Raw genomic sequence first — 18,125 nt, 5'->3', positions numbered from 1 at the left:
GTCAGGCACTGCCCACCAAATAAACCCATCAACCCATATGTCCGTTAAACTGACCAATCAAAACAATCAGACTAAAGCTGTACATTATTATAGTAGATTATAACATTTTGACTGTGTTTGAGAGATGAAAAGATTACTTCACCTGGTTGGTGAATTGACATTTAGAATAAGTACTAAAATCATAAGTGAGGTTAGAAATATTTTCATGCAGAGTAACGAAAATATGGAATGTGTTACTGCCAGTGACTATTGAATCTGAGTAAATTGCAGCATTTTGGGAATAGGATAAACATTCGAACAGGAAGCCTATTAATGGACATGGGGGAAGAGCAGGAAAATGGAGTTCAAGTAGATCCTTGCGTAGTAGAGCTGTACTAGACCAAATGACTGCGAGTCCTGAAATTTCTTTGGTTTCTTTGGTGAACAGTTGATTATATATTATTATGGTGGAACATTTAATGTTTTATGAACTATAGTAGGGTGATATCCAACATAAGTTTTTTCAAAAGCAAATTTACTTCTCAAGGTTTTTAAATGTCACCCTCACAGTACCAACACTAAAGAGCCAAGAAACCCTAAGAGGCACCTGTACTTAGTGTAATTTAAAGTCTTTTAACCTGCAATATTATTAGAATTATTACGACATGTATGTCTTAATTCCTGATTTGTACAATACATTTTATACTCTTCTAGCTTAATATTACAGCTGTCATTCCAGTATGCACTACAAAACCAAGCAAATAAATTTTGAGTGGACCTGAGATTTGGTTTTAAGGATAAAATGGTGCTATGCTCATAGCTGATTACTTAGTTTCTAAATTCACCTCCAACATACGGTAATAACATCCACTCTGGGCTGCAAAAGCAAAAATACTGTGCTTGTAATCTGAAATAAAAACAGAAAATGCTGGAAATACTCAGCAGGCCTGGCAGCACCTGTGGAGGGAGAGAAGCAGAGTTTATATTTCAAGTCGATGACGCTTCATCAGAACTGTCATCAACCTGTAATTTTGACTCTCTGTATCTCTCAAAAAATGCTGGCTGACCCCTACTGAATATTTCAGACATTTTGAGTTTTATTCCACTCTGGGCTAGTTTGGAGGTGTGTAAACTCAATGTTCCCAAGAAAGATGCTGCACGTTCTAGTATCATGCAGTCACTCCTCCATTTATTGCCTTCAGTACTTTTCAATGATGACAGAAGTCACCCATGTTAAATTGCCCTCACTAATAGAAAAACAATAGAGATGATAGAGGGGACAAAAACTGAATGCTGTTGAAGTTGGAGCGGTAATTTGCCAATTGTTTTTGTACTCACTCACAGAACTCTTTGGTTGTATATAATGGATTGTTCTGTAAAACCAGAGACAAGGAATTTCAGAGCTATGGATTACAGTCTCAACTTTTAATTTCCTGATTTCTGAGAATAGCCTTGGGCCATATTTGCATTCGAGTATCATTTTACGCTCCTAGAAAATCTGTTACCTTTCACTATAGATGGTGTATTAATTCTATGGGTACAACAGTTGTTCAGGATAGTAACTGTAGTGTGTTCCATGTTGAAGTTTGAAACAGCAGAATAACAACCTTTGAAGTAGATGCCAGAAGGAGATACACTTCTCAAAATTGTCAGTTAAACTTGGTCAGTGTACTTCTATGAATATGAATATAAAAGCCACAATTTCTTTATAGCATGTTATAAATGAAAACCATAGTGATGTGGTTTGGAAAAAATGCTTGATCAATTTGAGTCAGATCTTTCTGGCAGATCGCAAAATAATTAAAGATGAGAGAAGCCATTCATCTTAGTTCATCCACCCACAAATACCTTACAATATTCCCATTGCAGCATCAACTGGGTTCTAAACTGGTTGCAGGAGTTCCACCTTTAACTCTAGAAGTCGGTCTGTATTAAGAACTCCCTGATATTAATCTGAAATTTGACCTTCAATAGCTTGAACGCATATTCCCTAGTTTTAAACATGCAATTTACTTTGAAGTAATTGAATGCATTTACTTTTTCCATACTGTTAGCTATACATCTATCAGATTACTTCATTGCCCATCTCTTTTTAAGACTGAAACATCTAAATTTTTTCAAACTTTAACTCAGATCTTGGACACTTGGGAACAGCCTCACACCTGTTTTCTGCGCTTCCACTCATGCTTGAATGTTTGCCTTTTGTTTTGTTGACTATAGAACATAGGAAGATTTGCTGTACCGAAAGAAGCCATTTGGTCAGCCCACACAGGATATTTATACAGTCTCTTCTGAGTAAGAATGTGCCGATTGTGAATCAGCTGCTTTGAACTTTTAAGCTTTTCTCACAGGGTATTGAAAGCAACTGTTCCCATTGTGGATTCTTTGGAGTGTCAACAGGTGGGAAAACAAAGTGAATCCCTTCCCACAAGTGAAATATCTAAACAGTTTCTCTCTCCGTGACTGTGCTGGTGACAATCAATGGGATGATTAATTTGAATTCCTTTCCATTGACTGTGCAGCGAATGGTGTGTCAGATGGGGTGTGAATGAATGCATCCTTTTCCACACTCAGGTGGTGAACGGTCACTCCCCATTGGGGAGAATTGTATCCATAAGTTTCCAGCTGAGGGGAAACTGAATCTGTTTCCATTGTCCGCATGTTTATACTTGATTTAAGTGGGTACATGAGTCTCACAGGCAAGACAATTGGCTGAAGTTGCATTTACATGACACACATGCACTGTTTCTTACCACTGGTTTTGGTGCTATTCCTTTCTACATTCAAAGGCTGATGATATTCAGGTCCTGATGAATACGGTGACTCTTGTCAGTTCTTGAAGCAACATTTCTGGCTCTCTGTAAGAGCACCTCAGCTCGCCCCACTCCCCTGCTTTTTCCCTGTAGCCCTGCAGATTTTTTCTCTTTTTCAATAATTATTCAATTCTCCTTTGACAGCTGTGATTGAATCTGCCTCCACCCCACACTCAGAGCATTCCAGATCCTAACCACTCACTAGTTTAAAAAAAAGACCAGAGCTGTGCACAGTACTTAAGATACGATCTGACTAGAGCACACTACAGTTTGATTGTGATTTGCCTGATTTTTATTCTACTGTTCTTATTTAGTTCAAGGTTCTATTAGTTTTGTTGATTGTTGCTCTGCATAGGCTGGACGTGTTGAACATTGATTTTACAAAAACTTCCAGGTTTCCTTCAACTGAGATGAGATAGGTGGAATGGGAAGAGACTCGTGGAATATAACCACCAGCACAGGCTAGTTGAACTGAATTTCTATCTTGTATGTAACTTCATCATTGCAACAATATATGTATTGCTCATTTTTCCTTCCTCTTGTTGTTTGTCACTTTCGCAGTGGAATTTCATTTGCCATTTTCCACATTTGTTCACCTCTTTCTTTAATGGTTTTAGTGTGGCTTTCTTTGATTCTGTGCCTCATACCAATTAGCATCGAGTTTCTGAATCCAGCTCATTGATGTGAGTTAGAAATTCTGATTTCTTTAAGCCTAACAAGGCCTTCCCACCAAGCCTAACACTGGATCAGATGAGGCACGAGCAAATAAAAGTATTATTTCCTTGGCAAATATGGAACAGGGATCAGCTCAAGTTGTGCCTATCTCAGCTACAGGTAATGAATGTTTGACACCTGAATTGGTCAGTTGAGGTACATAAAGATGATCAGATGTGTGGTACAAATGGTGTTCTCAGATCATAATTGAAGGACAGTTGCAAGTGCTTTTATTCCTCCTGATTGTAATCAAGAAAGGAAGTGAATGGAACACCCATCCAGTGGATGAAGCATCTGATTTCCCTGTGGCTCTGACCACCTGTACAACACTGAAAGCAAGTCCTTCAGAACAGAAATCTTTAAAACTCCTTCGAGTCTTAGAGTCATAGTCTTTTTTAAGCAGCGAATGGTAATGAACTGGAACTCGCTGCCCATGAGGGTGGTGGAATCGGAAATAAACAATGATTTGAAAAGAAAATTGGATGGGCATGTGCATCTTTGTATTAGTTGCATTTAAAATAAATCTCGAGCAACTGGAAGCTATAGTGCTTAAAGACAGATCATTTCGATAAAAGACAATTCTGATCAGAGCTTGCCACTATCTACTAGTTATTTTTGATTTATGCAGGGCAGCAATTGAGGCAGGTAAGTGGTACACTTGACCTCAACACTTCCGGGAGGACCAAAGCATGAATGAAGCCTTCTTGAGGGCGGGGAGAATGAAACCCACTAAGGATGCAGCAGGGACAATTGAAGAGGCACTTGCAATGCCTCTAATGGATTGTTCAAATCTGTCACCCACACCTTCCAAGATTCATTTAACTCAGACAGTTGATTGGAAAATACTTTTCACTGGCTTTTGGATGGAAACATTCGTTGATGAGAAGCTTTTAGTCCTGGATTTCTGTCATTCAGATCCTTTGGAAAGGAGAATGGAAAGTCCATTTTTTGTGCATTGGTACCTTGGCCATGGGCATAACTAAGCTAGGAAATGAATTGAAGTTGCTTTTCAATTGTCTGAAAGAGGGAGAATAAAAATATTTTAAAGGTGTAGTGCTCAGTTGTTCGACTTCAGATGATGAATTGTCAAAGAATAATTTGTAGTACAGAATTTGCTCAGGTTAAGCAATACTTCGGATTCCCCCTGTTAGAAAGAGACCTTAAGGTCTAGATTGGATCAACTGCTTTGTAGGTGATGAAGAACTAATAGGTGAATAGCGATTACTTGACTGAATTCAGCCTCAGTACTGGAATTGGTGACTATATATACTTCGTTACTAGATGTCTGCTGTTCTTTTCCTGCTTCACATTTGCCAGTAACATGGGAAATTTCCCCCCCGCCAAATAAGTTGGCGGGGGGAAAATTATACCGGATTCCATAATTCCCAGTAAATTTTTCAGTCAAAGCAGAGATCCTAATCCTAATACTAAATGTAGCTGGCTGGTACTGAACTGACATGGCATGGAGAAGATGGGGGTTGACAAAGGTGCATGACCAGTGCTGGGCTGATGTGATCACAAGTTCAAGTTGCACCTCAGATGATAACACTGCAGACATTGAAGATTTGCAAGTCGGTTTGGTCACGAGTTATTTGAGGAACTGACGATAACACTGACAAAATTTCCAAGAGGATGGCTTCTTATTTCTTCAGCCAATCGAACAGGTGCAGTTTGAATCTGCCACAACCTGTTTCAAGAAGAGATGGCTTGGAACATTTATGATGCTTTTACTTTGAGAGTGCTGTCACTTCAAACAGTTGTGGTCTCATGCTGTGAATAGCATTTACCGGTATAAATATGTGACCTGATTCAACAATGACCGCCTCCTGGGGACTGTGCTGGCTCATTGCTTCATGTTCATGAACAGGACAGGCTCAGCATCACATTTCCAGTGGGCCTGGTGATTGCTGTTCATGATGCAATGTTCCTCCTGAACAGATCTTTGGACACACACAGAGACTGGAATAATAAAGGAGAATGGCCTGTGTTGCTTTGGCATCAGTGCTTGTATCCACTCTTACTGAGCTTAAAGGTAAAAGTCACCTCAGAAAGGCTTTATTGTAGCGGACAGCCTAACTAGATTTCCTGTTTTCTTAAAATCCTGGTGATTGTCTCGTTGTTGCTGTGGTCTCTCTTAATGCTGCTCCTCCAAAACATGAGATGACAGTTGCATTAACAACTAAAGCAAAAGGCTGCTTTTGAAATAATAGCAGCAACATTAGCCTGAAGGGAAAACAATCTGAAAGCTGTTCCAAAGCACTGATATATTGCATGGCAAGGGGAGCAGTCATTTGGATAATGTCCTAATGTTTTGGCAACCTTGAATATCTTTACAATGTTTTTTAAAGGACACTGGCCTTGTTGATAGTTCCTGAAAATACTGTGAATCAGAGAATGAAGAACAACTGCATGGATTTAATTGAAAAACTGTGTTTAGGATGCATTGTAAGAATTTGAAACAGATGCAAATTGACAGATGTAAATAGGTTCTGAATAAACATGCATGAGTTACCATTGATTTCTGAGGAATATTGCATTGTTTATTAGAGTGCAGGAGATTATTGCTTAGTGAGCTATGAATGGGTTCCAATGCAGTGTAAAAATCATAGTTAATAACTCACCATTATGTCAGAGCTAGTGCAGAAAATATGTTTATATAATAGCACTAATCAACAAGTTCAAGATGCTGGAGGTATAATGGGGTAGACAATAGAGAGAAAGTAAAATGAGGCATTCCACCTACTTTTGACTGGGAGACACATGTTACATAAGTAACAATCTGAGTGTGAACTAAAGTAAGGAAAAGCTGAAGCTATCTTCATCTTTTTCCAGGGCATATCACATTAAGTACCTTGATTTCTATTTACTGCTGCAGTATATTCTCCTCATCCCTGCCTATCAAAAACATCACAATGTGGAAGAAAGTCACTTTTTTAAAAATAAAAATGTTGATAGCTTTTTTCAAAGGTTTACATTCAACAATCCACTGTCTGAAAGGGTGGTAGAGCCAGAAATCTCATTGCATTTTAAAAAGTAGTTGAACGTGCATTGAAGTTCTTTAATCTACAAAGCTAGGGAGCAAGAGCTGGAAAGTGGGATTAGGTTGGATAGCTCCTTTTCAGCTGGTACAGACACGATGGGCCAAAAGGACTCCTGTGTTGTACATTTCTATAATTCCATTAACAAAAATGTGCACAAAGTTCTGGTCAACAAATACAAAATGAATTGCAGCATAAGCATGGTTTACATAAAGTCTGAAAGTAGAGCAAATTTATATCGGGCGTCTGAAGCCAGCAGAGTCAGAAAGCAGAAAAGGGCACACACCATGGTACATATTAAGGTATTTAGGCATTCAGTAGCCTCCCTGAATCATGGCTAAGGCCTAGCTGAGCAGGGCATAGCCCATCTGTAAATATGGGACACAAACATAAGCCCAGACATGGTGACTGAGGGTAAAATCTAATGCAGGGAGCAAAACCAATATTGTTTGGAAAAATGCATATGTCGTAAGTACCAAATGTATAGTAATCGAGAATCTGATTGTATTCAGGTGGTGGATGTTAATCGAGAGTTCACTTATGCTCCTATAGGAGCAGACTGGGTAGGATGTTCATGTTGGAAATGCTGTCTTCGTAAATAGAAGTTTAGGTTCCACTTCTATCTTTCGTTCCCTAGCTATCTGGAAAAGAATAGAACCAGCTTCCATGACTGAAGAACAAAAGAGCTGTGCTTGAATTGCAGCTTTAGTTCTTTTAAATTACGACATTGAAAGGCTGCAAAGTAAATAATATTACTGCATCTTATACATTACTGTTAGAATTTTGGAAAGTAGAATAAAATAAATTACGGATGCGTTAACTGCAAGACTCAAATTAGTTTATGGACTGTTGACACTGAAAAATTAACTTGTTGGGAATATAAATGTACGGAACAGAGTTATTTAATAAGAATTCTTGAGTTTGTAATGCTGCCTTGTTTCCAGTTGAAATCATTGGGGAGCACTCTAATGTTAATAATAACATCTTGAGTTCTTATTACTCAAGTGATGGTGCTGTCATGTTCAACCTGTTACGATTAACACATTGAATCATAGAACATTACAGCACTAAAGGACACCATTCAGCTATCAAATTTGTGCTGGCTCTTTTGAAGAGTAACCCAGTTAGTCTCATTCCCCTGCTCCTTCCCCATATCCCTGTTATTTTTAAAAGTTCAGCTATTTATCTGATTATCTTTTGAATGCTTCTGCTAAATCTGTGTCTATCACCCAACCAGGAAGCATGTTCCAAATCCTAACCAACCATTATGTAAAAAAGTGTTTCCTCATGCTGCCTCTGGTTCTTTTGCCAATTGTCTCAAATCTGTGCCCTCTGATTATCAACCTTTCACTGGAATCAAAAATATCTACCATTTCCTCTAATGAACATTTAACAAGGCCATGAGAGATTCACTTATAAAAATTACACTCCATAGTTAGTTATCCCTAAACCTAAGTGCGGGATCAGTCAGTTGTGCCATGTGTTTAGGGCTGCTAGTTTATTAAAACTTTAGTTTTGTGAAAATGATTAGGAAATGTTTTTTGTGGTTTGAAATGTGATGTTAACTTGAATTGTGGTAAGTTCAGACAAGTAAGAAAAAGAATGAGAGCGACAGTCAACTCTGCAATTATTCCTGACTATTCCTTTCTTACTGTAAACAATTTACGATTAAACAATTATGTTATTTCCCGCCAACAGATATATTGCGTATCTTTTGTAAATAGCAACCCAATGCATTTATTGAAAAGAGGAACAGCACGTTAACGTTTTTCAACGAAGAAAGGTACAAGGTATTGTACTAGTTATTTAACCATCGCTTCTGTTTCGTATGGGATCAGTTTATCATATATGAACGCTGGTTGGTTAATTGTATCTAATACTAGAAGATAAATGTGGATGAGAAATATTCAGTCCATCATAATTCATTCAAAAACATGTTCTTGGGAGCAATTTGCAGGTACTCTTAAGGCTTATCCTGCAATATCAATGACATTTTTGTGTCTCTAGGATTTAAGTTTTTGAGCTGTTATTACTTTAGTTCTAATTTACAGAAATTGTGCAGTATTTCAAATACTCTTATCTGCATGTTCTGTGTGAATATAGGTTTTGTGATATTCTGGCAGAAAATAGTTGCTTAATATAGCTACAAAATAGCTGGCCATCTGAGCATATGAAAACGTTGAAACAAAGAGAAGCTGGCTTATCAGGCCAGTCCCACATAGTTATATTGCATTTAAGCACCGTGACTCCCACTTCTCTCATCCACCAGCAGCTGTGTAATCTACCAGAGAGATAAAAAAAACCTCTTGGCTAACTTAGCAGAAAAGAATTGTAGATATCACCCCTGTACCTGTGCTCGCCAGCCTACGTTGGCTCTATCGGGCAATGCCTTGATTTTAAAATTCTCACCCTTATTTTCAAATCCCTCCATTTCTCTGTAACTTCTTTCAGCCCTACAACCCGCCAAGATCTCTGGGTTCCTCCAGTTCTGATTTGATGTCTGTTCCCAATTTTTCATTGCTCCACCATTCAGGTACCTTAGCCCTAAACTCTGGAATTTCTTCCTTTAAACCTCTTTCCTTCTGAGACACTCCTCAGAACCTACCTCTTTTGCTTTTGGTCATCTGTCCGGATATCTGCTTAATGTGGCTTGGTGTCAAAACTTGTTTGATAACACTAGTTTTGCTATGTAAATGGTACTAGAAAAATGGAGATTATTGGTGGCAATTCTTCTTCAGCTCCCAAAGGCAATTAAAATAAATTCCAGGAGATCACAGTGAGTGAGACGTAACTCTTGTACATCTTTTGTATGTCGTGATATCAACCTCAGCCAGAAACTGCCAACATCTCCCTTTTGAATGTGTACAGTGCATCTGTCTAAGCTAGCCAGTTCTTCCATAGGTTGATGGCCCTCTGTAAAAAAAAACACTTGGCACCTAGGGTGGTTCTGTGCTTATGTATCTTACATGCATGTCCCCTTATTTTCCTGACCTATTTGATTCAACTTGGCTATTCATAGCCACAATCTGATTCCTTCTTTAATTTAAATGTCCAATCAAATCTCGCTGAACTCATTTTTAGAATAAAAAGACCCCGCACTCCTAAATCAATTGTGAGAATTAAGGGTTTTTAAACTTGGTTTCATTCTAACTGCTTTGCCTTGAAGTCTTTTTCAAGATCCTCTATCTCCCATCATATGAGGAAACCAGCACCAGACACAATATTCTAGATGAGGCCTAGCCAAGGTCTTGTACAAGGACACATCTTTTGTTTTATATGGAATTGTCTTAACAATGCATCCCAGTACTCCTTATCCTTCACTATGTCCTTGCGGCAATAATCATGAATCTTAAGAGACTCGTGCAGTAAGTATAACACTGCGGTTTCTTTCATATTTCAGTTCAGAACACTGCATGATGTATAAATGCTTGCCATTGGGCCCTATCCATGTGATTATATAAATCATATTATTTAAGAAAAAGTAAAGCAAATATTTGACAGCCTGTGCACTCAAAATCTCAACCCAGTATGTGTTTGAGACTGTACAGTAAATATACCAAACTTGATCAATGAATTATGATGCATGCTCAGAGCATTGGGCAAATTGGTGGATTGTAATCCATTGTCAACCTGGACTGCCATCAGCAGTCAACCTATAAGAATGAATTACATTTCAGAAAGTGGTTATTTCTCATAATAAAGGCTGAAGTAGCACATTTTTTTTATTCATTCACGGGATGTGAGCTTCACTGGCTGGGCCAACATTTATTGCCCATCCCTAGTTGTCCTTGAGAAGGTGGTGGTGAGCTGCCGTCTTGAACCGCTGCAGTCCATGTGGTGTAGGTACACCCACGGTGCTGATAGGAAGGGAGTTGCAGGATTTTGACCCAGCGACAGTGAAGGAACAGCAATATATTTCCAAGTCAGGATGGTGAGTGGCTTGGAGGGGAACTTCCAGGTGGTGGTGTTCCCATCTATCTGCTGCCCTTGTCCTTCTAGATGGTAGTGGTCGTGGGTTTGGAAGGTGCTGTCTAAGGAGCCTTGCTGAATTCCTGCAGCACATCTTGTAGACGGTACTCACTGCTGCTACTGTGTGTCGGTGATGGAGGGAGTGAACGTTTGTGGATGTGGTGCCAATCAAGTTGGCTGCTTTGTCCTGGATGGTGTCAAACTTCTTGAGTGTTGTGGGAGCTGCACTCATCCAGGCAAGTGGGGAGTATTCCATCACACTCCTGACTTGTGCCTTGTAGATGGTGGACAGGCTTTGGGGAGTCAGGAGGTGAGTTTTTCGTCACAGGATTCCTAGTTTCTTGTCCATCATTAATGTGGTGGTGTACCTTCACATATTTCTTACTCATAGCATCTTAAGACAGCACCTTCCAAACCCACGACCACTACCATCTAGAAGGACGAGGGCAGTGGATAGATGGGAATACCACCACCTGCAAGTTCCCCTCCAAGTCACTCACCATCCTGACTTGGAAACATATTGCTGTTCCTTCACTGTCGCTGGGTCAAAATCCTGCAATTCCCTTTCTAACAGCACTGTGGGTGTACCAACACCACGTGGACTGCAGCGGTTTGAGAAGGCAGCTCACCATTACCTTCTCGAGGGCAGTTAAGGATAGGCAATAAATGCTGGCCCAGCCAGCGACGCCCACATCCCATAAAAGAATAAAAACAGAAAATCAGTAAAAGCACTACTTTTCCAATAGGGTTTAATGGACTTTAGTAAATATTTATTAAATGGGCAAAGCTGGTGTGCAATCCAAATAATGTACAGCTGTGAAGTTCAACGCTTAAGCCTATGATTCCATAGGTGGAACTTCCAGCTCTGGTTGGAAGGGTGGCTGTAGAATGTAGACGGACCACATGTTATACACCTGCCAGGTTTTCCTTTGCATTGATGAGGGCTTTGCAGTTACAGTCCCTGTAAATCTGCCAATAATTATCTTTTTAGTCACAGCTATTTGTGCTGATCTTCTCTCTCTTCCTCACAAATCTCCATTTGGAATGGGAGTTAGTACCTGCGGCCAAATAAGAAGCTTGTTTTTTTCCGTTCAGACATTCAATCCAACGTAGGCTAATATTATACCGTTTTTTTTTAAAAAAAGCACCGAGTCCAAAGTTTATGGGCCAATTTATCTTTATTTCAGTTATAGTTACTAGAAGAGATCATTAGAGACCACCCAGACAGAGAAGAAGTTAGCAGAAATCTCAATGATTTCGGAAGAAGGTCACAACTTGACAGCCTGGTTCAGTTTTTCAGGTCTGTTTAGATAACCTGAGAAGCATGGTATTTTTGGATTTTCAAGAGCTGCCACATAATAGACTAATTTAGAAGGTGGAGAACTGTCTAATAGTGGGTAGATCTTGGGATAAATAAGGAGTTGGCTGTATTTTCGTAGGCAGGGGATAGTTAAAATGGTAGTGGCTCTATGTAGAGATGCTTACTAGTGAAATTCCACAGGGATTGGGGTTGGGATAATTTTTCTACGTTGTCTATGTAAATGATTTGAATGAAGATGATGTGGGAACTGTCAGTAAATTTGTGGATGGCACAAAGATTTTTGTTGGTGTTAGAATCCAACATGAGGAAAAGACTATAATCAGATTGAAATGGCATGCGGGTGTGGGTCCATGTGTCGAATATTTAATGTCAGTAAATGTAATGTCAGTAAATATAAATTGCAGGATAGAAGCTCTGAAATTGACATTTTAATACATAAGCCAACAAATGATTCTTAAGTAATAAAAACAGAAAATGCTGGAAATAATTAACAAGTCAGGCATCTATGGAGAGAGAAACTGAGTTAACATTTCAGGTCGATGACTTTTCATCAGACAGGGAAAAATTAGAGATGTAATAGATTTTAACCAAGTGAAAGTGGAAAAAGAACAGAAGGAAAGGATGTAATAGAGTGGAAGATGGGAGAGATTAAATGACAAGAATTGGTGGTGCAGAGCCAAAGGGAGTAGTGATGGGATAAGCAAAGAAACAAAAGATATGTCCAGAGGAGATGTGAATGGCACAATAGTGAATGGCTGTCCGAAAGTAAAAACAAGAATAAAACCGAGACCTACGAGAAGGAAGAAACAAATTGGGGGAAGAGATTATGGTCTGAAATTGTTGAACTCATTGAGTCCCAGAGGACTGTAAAGTGCCTAATCCAAAGATGAGGTGCTGTGCCTTGAGGCAATGTTGAGCTTCATTGGGACACTGCAGGAGGCCGAGGGCAGAGGGGTCAGTGTTGAGAGCAAGGTGGAGATTTAAAACATGCTACTGGAAGCTTGGGGTCATGCTTGTGGACTGAACAAAGCATACATGTAATCTGCATTTAGTCTCTGCGATATAGAGCAGCTGGCATTGTGAGCAGCACGTATAGTATGCTAAATTGAAAGAAGTACATGGAAATCACTTTCATCTGAATGGGATGTTTGGGGCCTACGATGGTGAGGAGGGAGGAGTTATATAAAAGGGCAGGTTTTGTATCTCCTGCGTTTGCATGGGAAGGGGAGGGGGTAGTGGAATGATTGGGGAGTGGACCAAGGAGTTGTGGAGGGAATGGTCCTGTGGAATGCTAGGAGTGGAGAGGAAGATGTGTTTGGAGGTGGCATTACATGGAGCTAGCAGAAATGGTGGAGAATGATCCATTGGACACTGAGGCTAGGGGAGTGGAAGATTAGGTCAGTTTTTGATTTTAGCCTTGTTTCTTCCTTGTTTTTACTTTCGGACAGCAACTGCTCATCATTCACACCTCCTCCAGGCACAGCTTTTGTTTCTTTATTTGTTCCATTGCTGTTCCCTTTGGCCCTGCACCATCAACCCTTTGTCATTTAATCTCTCCTGTCTTCCATCCTATCACAAGCCTTTCTTTTTGCTCTTTTTCCACCCTCTCCCCTTTCACATCGTTAAAAACTTGTACATTTCTAATTTTTCCCAGTTCTGATGGAAGGTCATCGACCTGAAACACCAACTTTGTTCCTTTCCCCATTCACACTGCCTGACCTGCTGAGTTGTTCCAGCAATTTTTGTTTTTATTTCAGGTTTCCAACATCTCCATTATTATAATTTCTATTTATTTTTTTTCTCTCTTTGTGTTCTTGACATCATTAGGTGGGGATCAGGCAAACCAGATTAATGTTCAGTAATCTCTTGAGAGTTGGTATCTCTTGCTCATTCATTCTCATTAAATTTCATCTGGGTGTTTATTGTAGTGAAAAGGCACATGGGATATTAAACTGGTGAGCACACATGAATGAATTTTCCTTTTGTCATACTGCTAGTCTTAGTTCTGTTCATAGTTTAAAATTTGTATATACCTCTCCGCCCCAAAGAACAATTATTAGCTAACCGACAGTGAAGATACCATGTAATAATTGTCTAGGGTTTGCACACTGGGAAATGAAAACAAAGTGTGTACTGAATATATATTTGGAGTGGAGGTTTGGTATATGCAAAAATGTAAAGGTCAGCAGATCCAGCAATTAGTTAAAGAAAATGGTGAATTTACAGGGGCTGTAGATGCTTTTTGTCTTTCTGTCACCTCTCCTCACCCAATTTGAAGGGCAAAGGCACCTCAAATTCATTCCCTGGCGTGTATGAGTGTATTCATATCTGAAAAATATCTGGCACTTCTAAGTTCATTGAATTTGCCTTTGTAATATATGTCCATTCAGTTGAGAGTGAGAGTTGCCGTTGGAAGTTGTATCATGTGAGTCGGTCTTAAGATCGGTATTTAAATTGGATGAGGAGAATTGAGCTGGGATTGGGTGAAGAGGAATGAATGAGGGAAGTAAGGTCAGAAGAGGAGAGCTGAACAAGGGCTGGGCTGGGTTAGATTATGCAATTGAAAAATCTTCACTGAGCTATTTCCAACAATTTTTCCTTATTTTGCTGAATTACACCTTCTGTCTGAAAACAAGTGCTGGAAAAACTCAACAGATCTGACAGCATCTGTGGAGACAGAAACAGAGTTTTAGCTTTCGAGTCGAATATGACTCCTGTTCAGAACTTGTTTTTATTTTTGTCTGTCTTTTTGTTTGTCTTAAGTTTGTGAAAAAGCGTTTTAATTGAATTATGACTCATTTTCTGTTTCTAATATGCTCTCATCATGAATTTTGGGGAGCAAAGTGTTGGTAGTTTCCATTACATTTGGCTTGTGTTAAAATATTAGCAATCAAGCAAGAAAACTTCAAAAACTACCTTACTAATCCATTAAATATGACAAGAGAATACTTGAAGCTTGGCAATGTATCATAGGAGAGGTTTGCAAAATGCAAGTATAGGTTCTGCCTATGAGGAAGAGGAAATGTGACAAAAACAAATCCCAAATAAGCCACAAGGAAACAGTGTCTAATTTGTTCTGTCTTTACTGTGTTTCTGTGAAATTGTCAGAAAAGTTTTAACCAATTTTTGTTTGTTTTGATCATAGCTCCAGTTGTCACCTTTACTCGTTTGCCTCGGTCCCAGTGGCAGCTCCTCGGTTTGGTACTTAATGTGGTAAACATCTGCTTGCTAATACCAAGAAGGATGGGACAGGAAAGAGGAAAATATGACTTTTATGTTGGTTTGGTATTAGCCATTAGCTCCAGCATCTTTATTGGAGGGAGTTTCATCTTAAAAAAGAAAGGTCTCCTCAGACTGGCCAAAAAAGGGTCAATGCGAGCAGGTAAGATATTGTTACTGGACTGCTTTGTAAACAATATTCTAATATGTGGGTGAGATGAAGTCTTTTGGATCACCATTCCTGTATCACCACCTCAGGACGGCTAGGGATGAGCATTAAATGTGGTATTGTCAGTGTTGCCCACATTTCGAGAACAATACTTTAAAAGTCCACAGTTATGTTTCCATATGGCATATAATGTTTTCTAATGTTATATAACTCATTTTGAGTAATGTTAGCCATAGAAATTCATCCTGTGTCACAACACAACTTGCCAAGATAGTGGATGCTTAAAATTTATTCTGCAGCTTAAAATGTGTTATACCTCTTGTCCTTATATGTTTTATACAGGTTGCTTGGAGACATAATTTCATAGTATGATACATCACAGAAGGAGGCCATTTGGCTCATTGTGCCTGCCAGCTCTTTGAAAGAGTTATCCATTAATCCCACCCCACTGCCCTTTCCTCATAGCCCTGTATTTTTGTTCTCCTTCAAATATTTATCCAATTCCACTTTGAAAGTTACTATTGAATATGCTTTCAGTACCCTTTCTGAAATTGCATTCCAGATCATCACAACACGCAGTGAAAATTTTTTGCTCATCTTACTTTTGCCAACCCGGTCATTGACCCTTCTGCCACTGGAAATATTTTCTCATTTACTGTACCTTTTATGAGAACCAAACTTAGTTCGTTGAGCGGGAAATCAGGAACTCCAAGCCCCAATAGGTCTAGGGGGTTTTGTGCATGTGCAGTCCGGGAGTGGGTGGTGCATGCGCAGGGTGGCAGTTTTGGGGCACAGCCATGCTGACAGTGGTGTCAGGAAAAAAAAGGGTTTTGGAGAAAAGTCCCAGGTAGGGGACCCAGGGAGAAGTCCCAAAAAGGCAGTTCCGGGCAGGGAGAGGTCCCAATTGAGAAGAAAGAGGAGCAGATAAAGATGCTGCAAGCAGAAGCAGGGCTACGATTGGCAGACTTTTAAGCGGTGAGGGCTCAGGAGAAGCTCTGGCCATCAGGGAGGGCTCAGGAGAGGCCCATTAATTCACATGTGCCTCCATGTTAACCCTAATTATTTTTAAAAATTTGTTCATGGGATTTGGGTGTCGCTAGCTAGGGCAGCATTTATTGCCCATCCCTAATTGTCCTTGTTTGGGGTGGGGGAGGGGGGAGTCTGGAGACAATTGTAGGCCGGACCAGGTAAGAATGGCAGATTTCCTTCTCTAAAGGACATTAGTGAACCAGATGGGTTTTTACAACAATTGGCAATGGTTTTATGGTCATCATCAGACTTTTAACCCCTGATTTTTATTGAATTCAAAAGTGGGATTCGAACCCGGGTCCCCAGAGCATTACCCTGGAATACCAGCAATACCACTATGCCAGTGCCTCCCCTGAATGTTAGAATATAAGATAGATATTGTAAATTGTTTTACCTTTCTAACCTGGTATTGTTTGTTCAAAACTAGTGGAATCTTTTGGCTTTATTCCCTTAGCAAGTGTCTTGAATCTCAAACTTTGGCCACTTTAAACAAAACGTTATGGGTCCCTAACCAGATCTTACCAAAAACTGGGAGGTCAGCACCTCTATTGCATCTCCCCTTTACCTTCTGTATTCTAAGGAGAACAATTCCAGTTTCTCTACAAGTTCCGGATCCCTGATATCTCCTCTGCACTTTCTTCAAGGTCAATTGACCTTCTTCCTAAAGTGTGGTAGCTAAAACTGGATCAGTACTCCAGCGGAGGCCTGGCCAGTGTTTTATAAAGGTTCTTTCATAACTTTCTTGCTGTTTGTATTCTATTCCTCTAATTATAAAGCCGAGGATTATATTTATTTTTCAAACAATGTTCTCAGTTTGTCCTGCCTCCTTCAAAGATTTGTGTACATAGACCCCAAGGGATCTCTGTTCTTGCACTTAGAACCATAGAACACTACAGCACAGAAAACAGGCCATTCGGCCCTTCTAGTCTGTGCCGAAATATTATTCCGCTAGTCTCATTGACCTGCACCTAGTCCATAACCCTCCAGACCTCTCCCATCCATGTATCTAATTTATTCTTAAAACTTAAGAGTGAGCCCGCATTTACCTCGTCAGATGGTAGCTCGTTCCACACTCCCACCACTCTCTGAGTGAAGAAGTTCCCCCTAAACCTTTCCCCTTTCACCCTAAAGCCATGTCCTCTCGTGTTTATTTCTCCTAATCTAAGTGGAAAGAGCCTACTCGGAGTTACTCTGTCTATACCCCTCACAATTTTGTAAGCTTCTATCAAATCTCCCCTCATTCTTCTACGCTCCAAGGAATAAAGTCCTAACCTGTTTAATCTTTCCCTGCAACTCAACTCCTTAAGACCCGGCAACATCCTAGGAAATCTTCTCTGCACTCTCTCAATCTTACTGATATCCTTCCTGTAGTTAGGCGACCAGAACTGCACACAATACTCCAAAGTTGGCCTCACCAATGTCTTATACAACCTCACCATAACATCCCAACTCCTATACTCAATACATTGATTTATGAAGGCCAGTATGCCAAAAGCTTTCTTTACAACCTTGTCTACCTGTGACGCCACTTTCAGGGAATTATGTATCTGAACTCCCAGATCCCTTTGTTCCTCCGCACTCCTCAGTGCCCTACCATTTACTGTGTATGTCCTACCTTGGTTTGACCTTCCAAAATGTAACACCTCACACTTTTCCGCATTAAATTCCATCTGCCATTTTCTGGCCCATTTTTCCAGTTGGTCCAGATCTCTCTGCAAGCTTTGAAAGCCTTCCTCGCTGTCCACAACGCCTCCAATCTTAGTGTCATCAGCAAACTTGCTGATACAATTCACCACATTATCATCCAAATCATTGATATAAACAACAAACAACAATGGTCCCAGCACAGATCCCTGAGGCACACCACTAGTCAC

At 39.8% G+C, this 18,125-nt stretch overlaps 1 protein-coding gene across 4 annotated transcripts in view; it reads left to right on the top strand.

The window, feature by feature from the left end:
• The window catches only part of nipa2 (NIPA magnesium transporter 2), a 48,519-nt gene that overhangs the window by 18,716 nt on the left and 11,678 nt on the right, over positions 1-18,125 (top strand). Inside the window, exons 2-4 of one of the 4 annotated variants that reach the window (XM_078545129.1) lie at positions 3,113-3,253; positions 8,243-8,334; positions 14,980-15,216. In XM_078545129.1, the coding sequence (XP_078401255.1) occupies positions 15,078-15,216 (139 nt within the window). In that variant the 5' untranslated portion in view covers positions 3,113-3,253; positions 8,243-8,334; positions 14,980-15,077. The remainder of the gene's footprint in view (positions 1-3,112; positions 3,254-8,242; positions 8,335-14,979; positions 15,217-18,125) is intronic. The other 3 variants (XM_078545130.1, XM_078545128.1, XM_078545131.1) reach the window with 3 other exon arrangements.

The sequence above is a fragment of the Cetorhinus maximus genome, chromosome 7, assembly GCF_964194155.1.
Source record: "Cetorhinus maximus chromosome 7, sCetMax3.hap1.1, whole genome shotgun sequence".
Taxonomy (NCBI): Eukaryota; Metazoa; Chordata; class Chondrichthyes; order Lamniformes; family Cetorhinidae; genus Cetorhinus; species Cetorhinus maximus.
The sequence above is the reverse complement of the archived record's forward strand: the minus strand, read 5'-3'. Positions and strand labels throughout refer to the sequence as shown.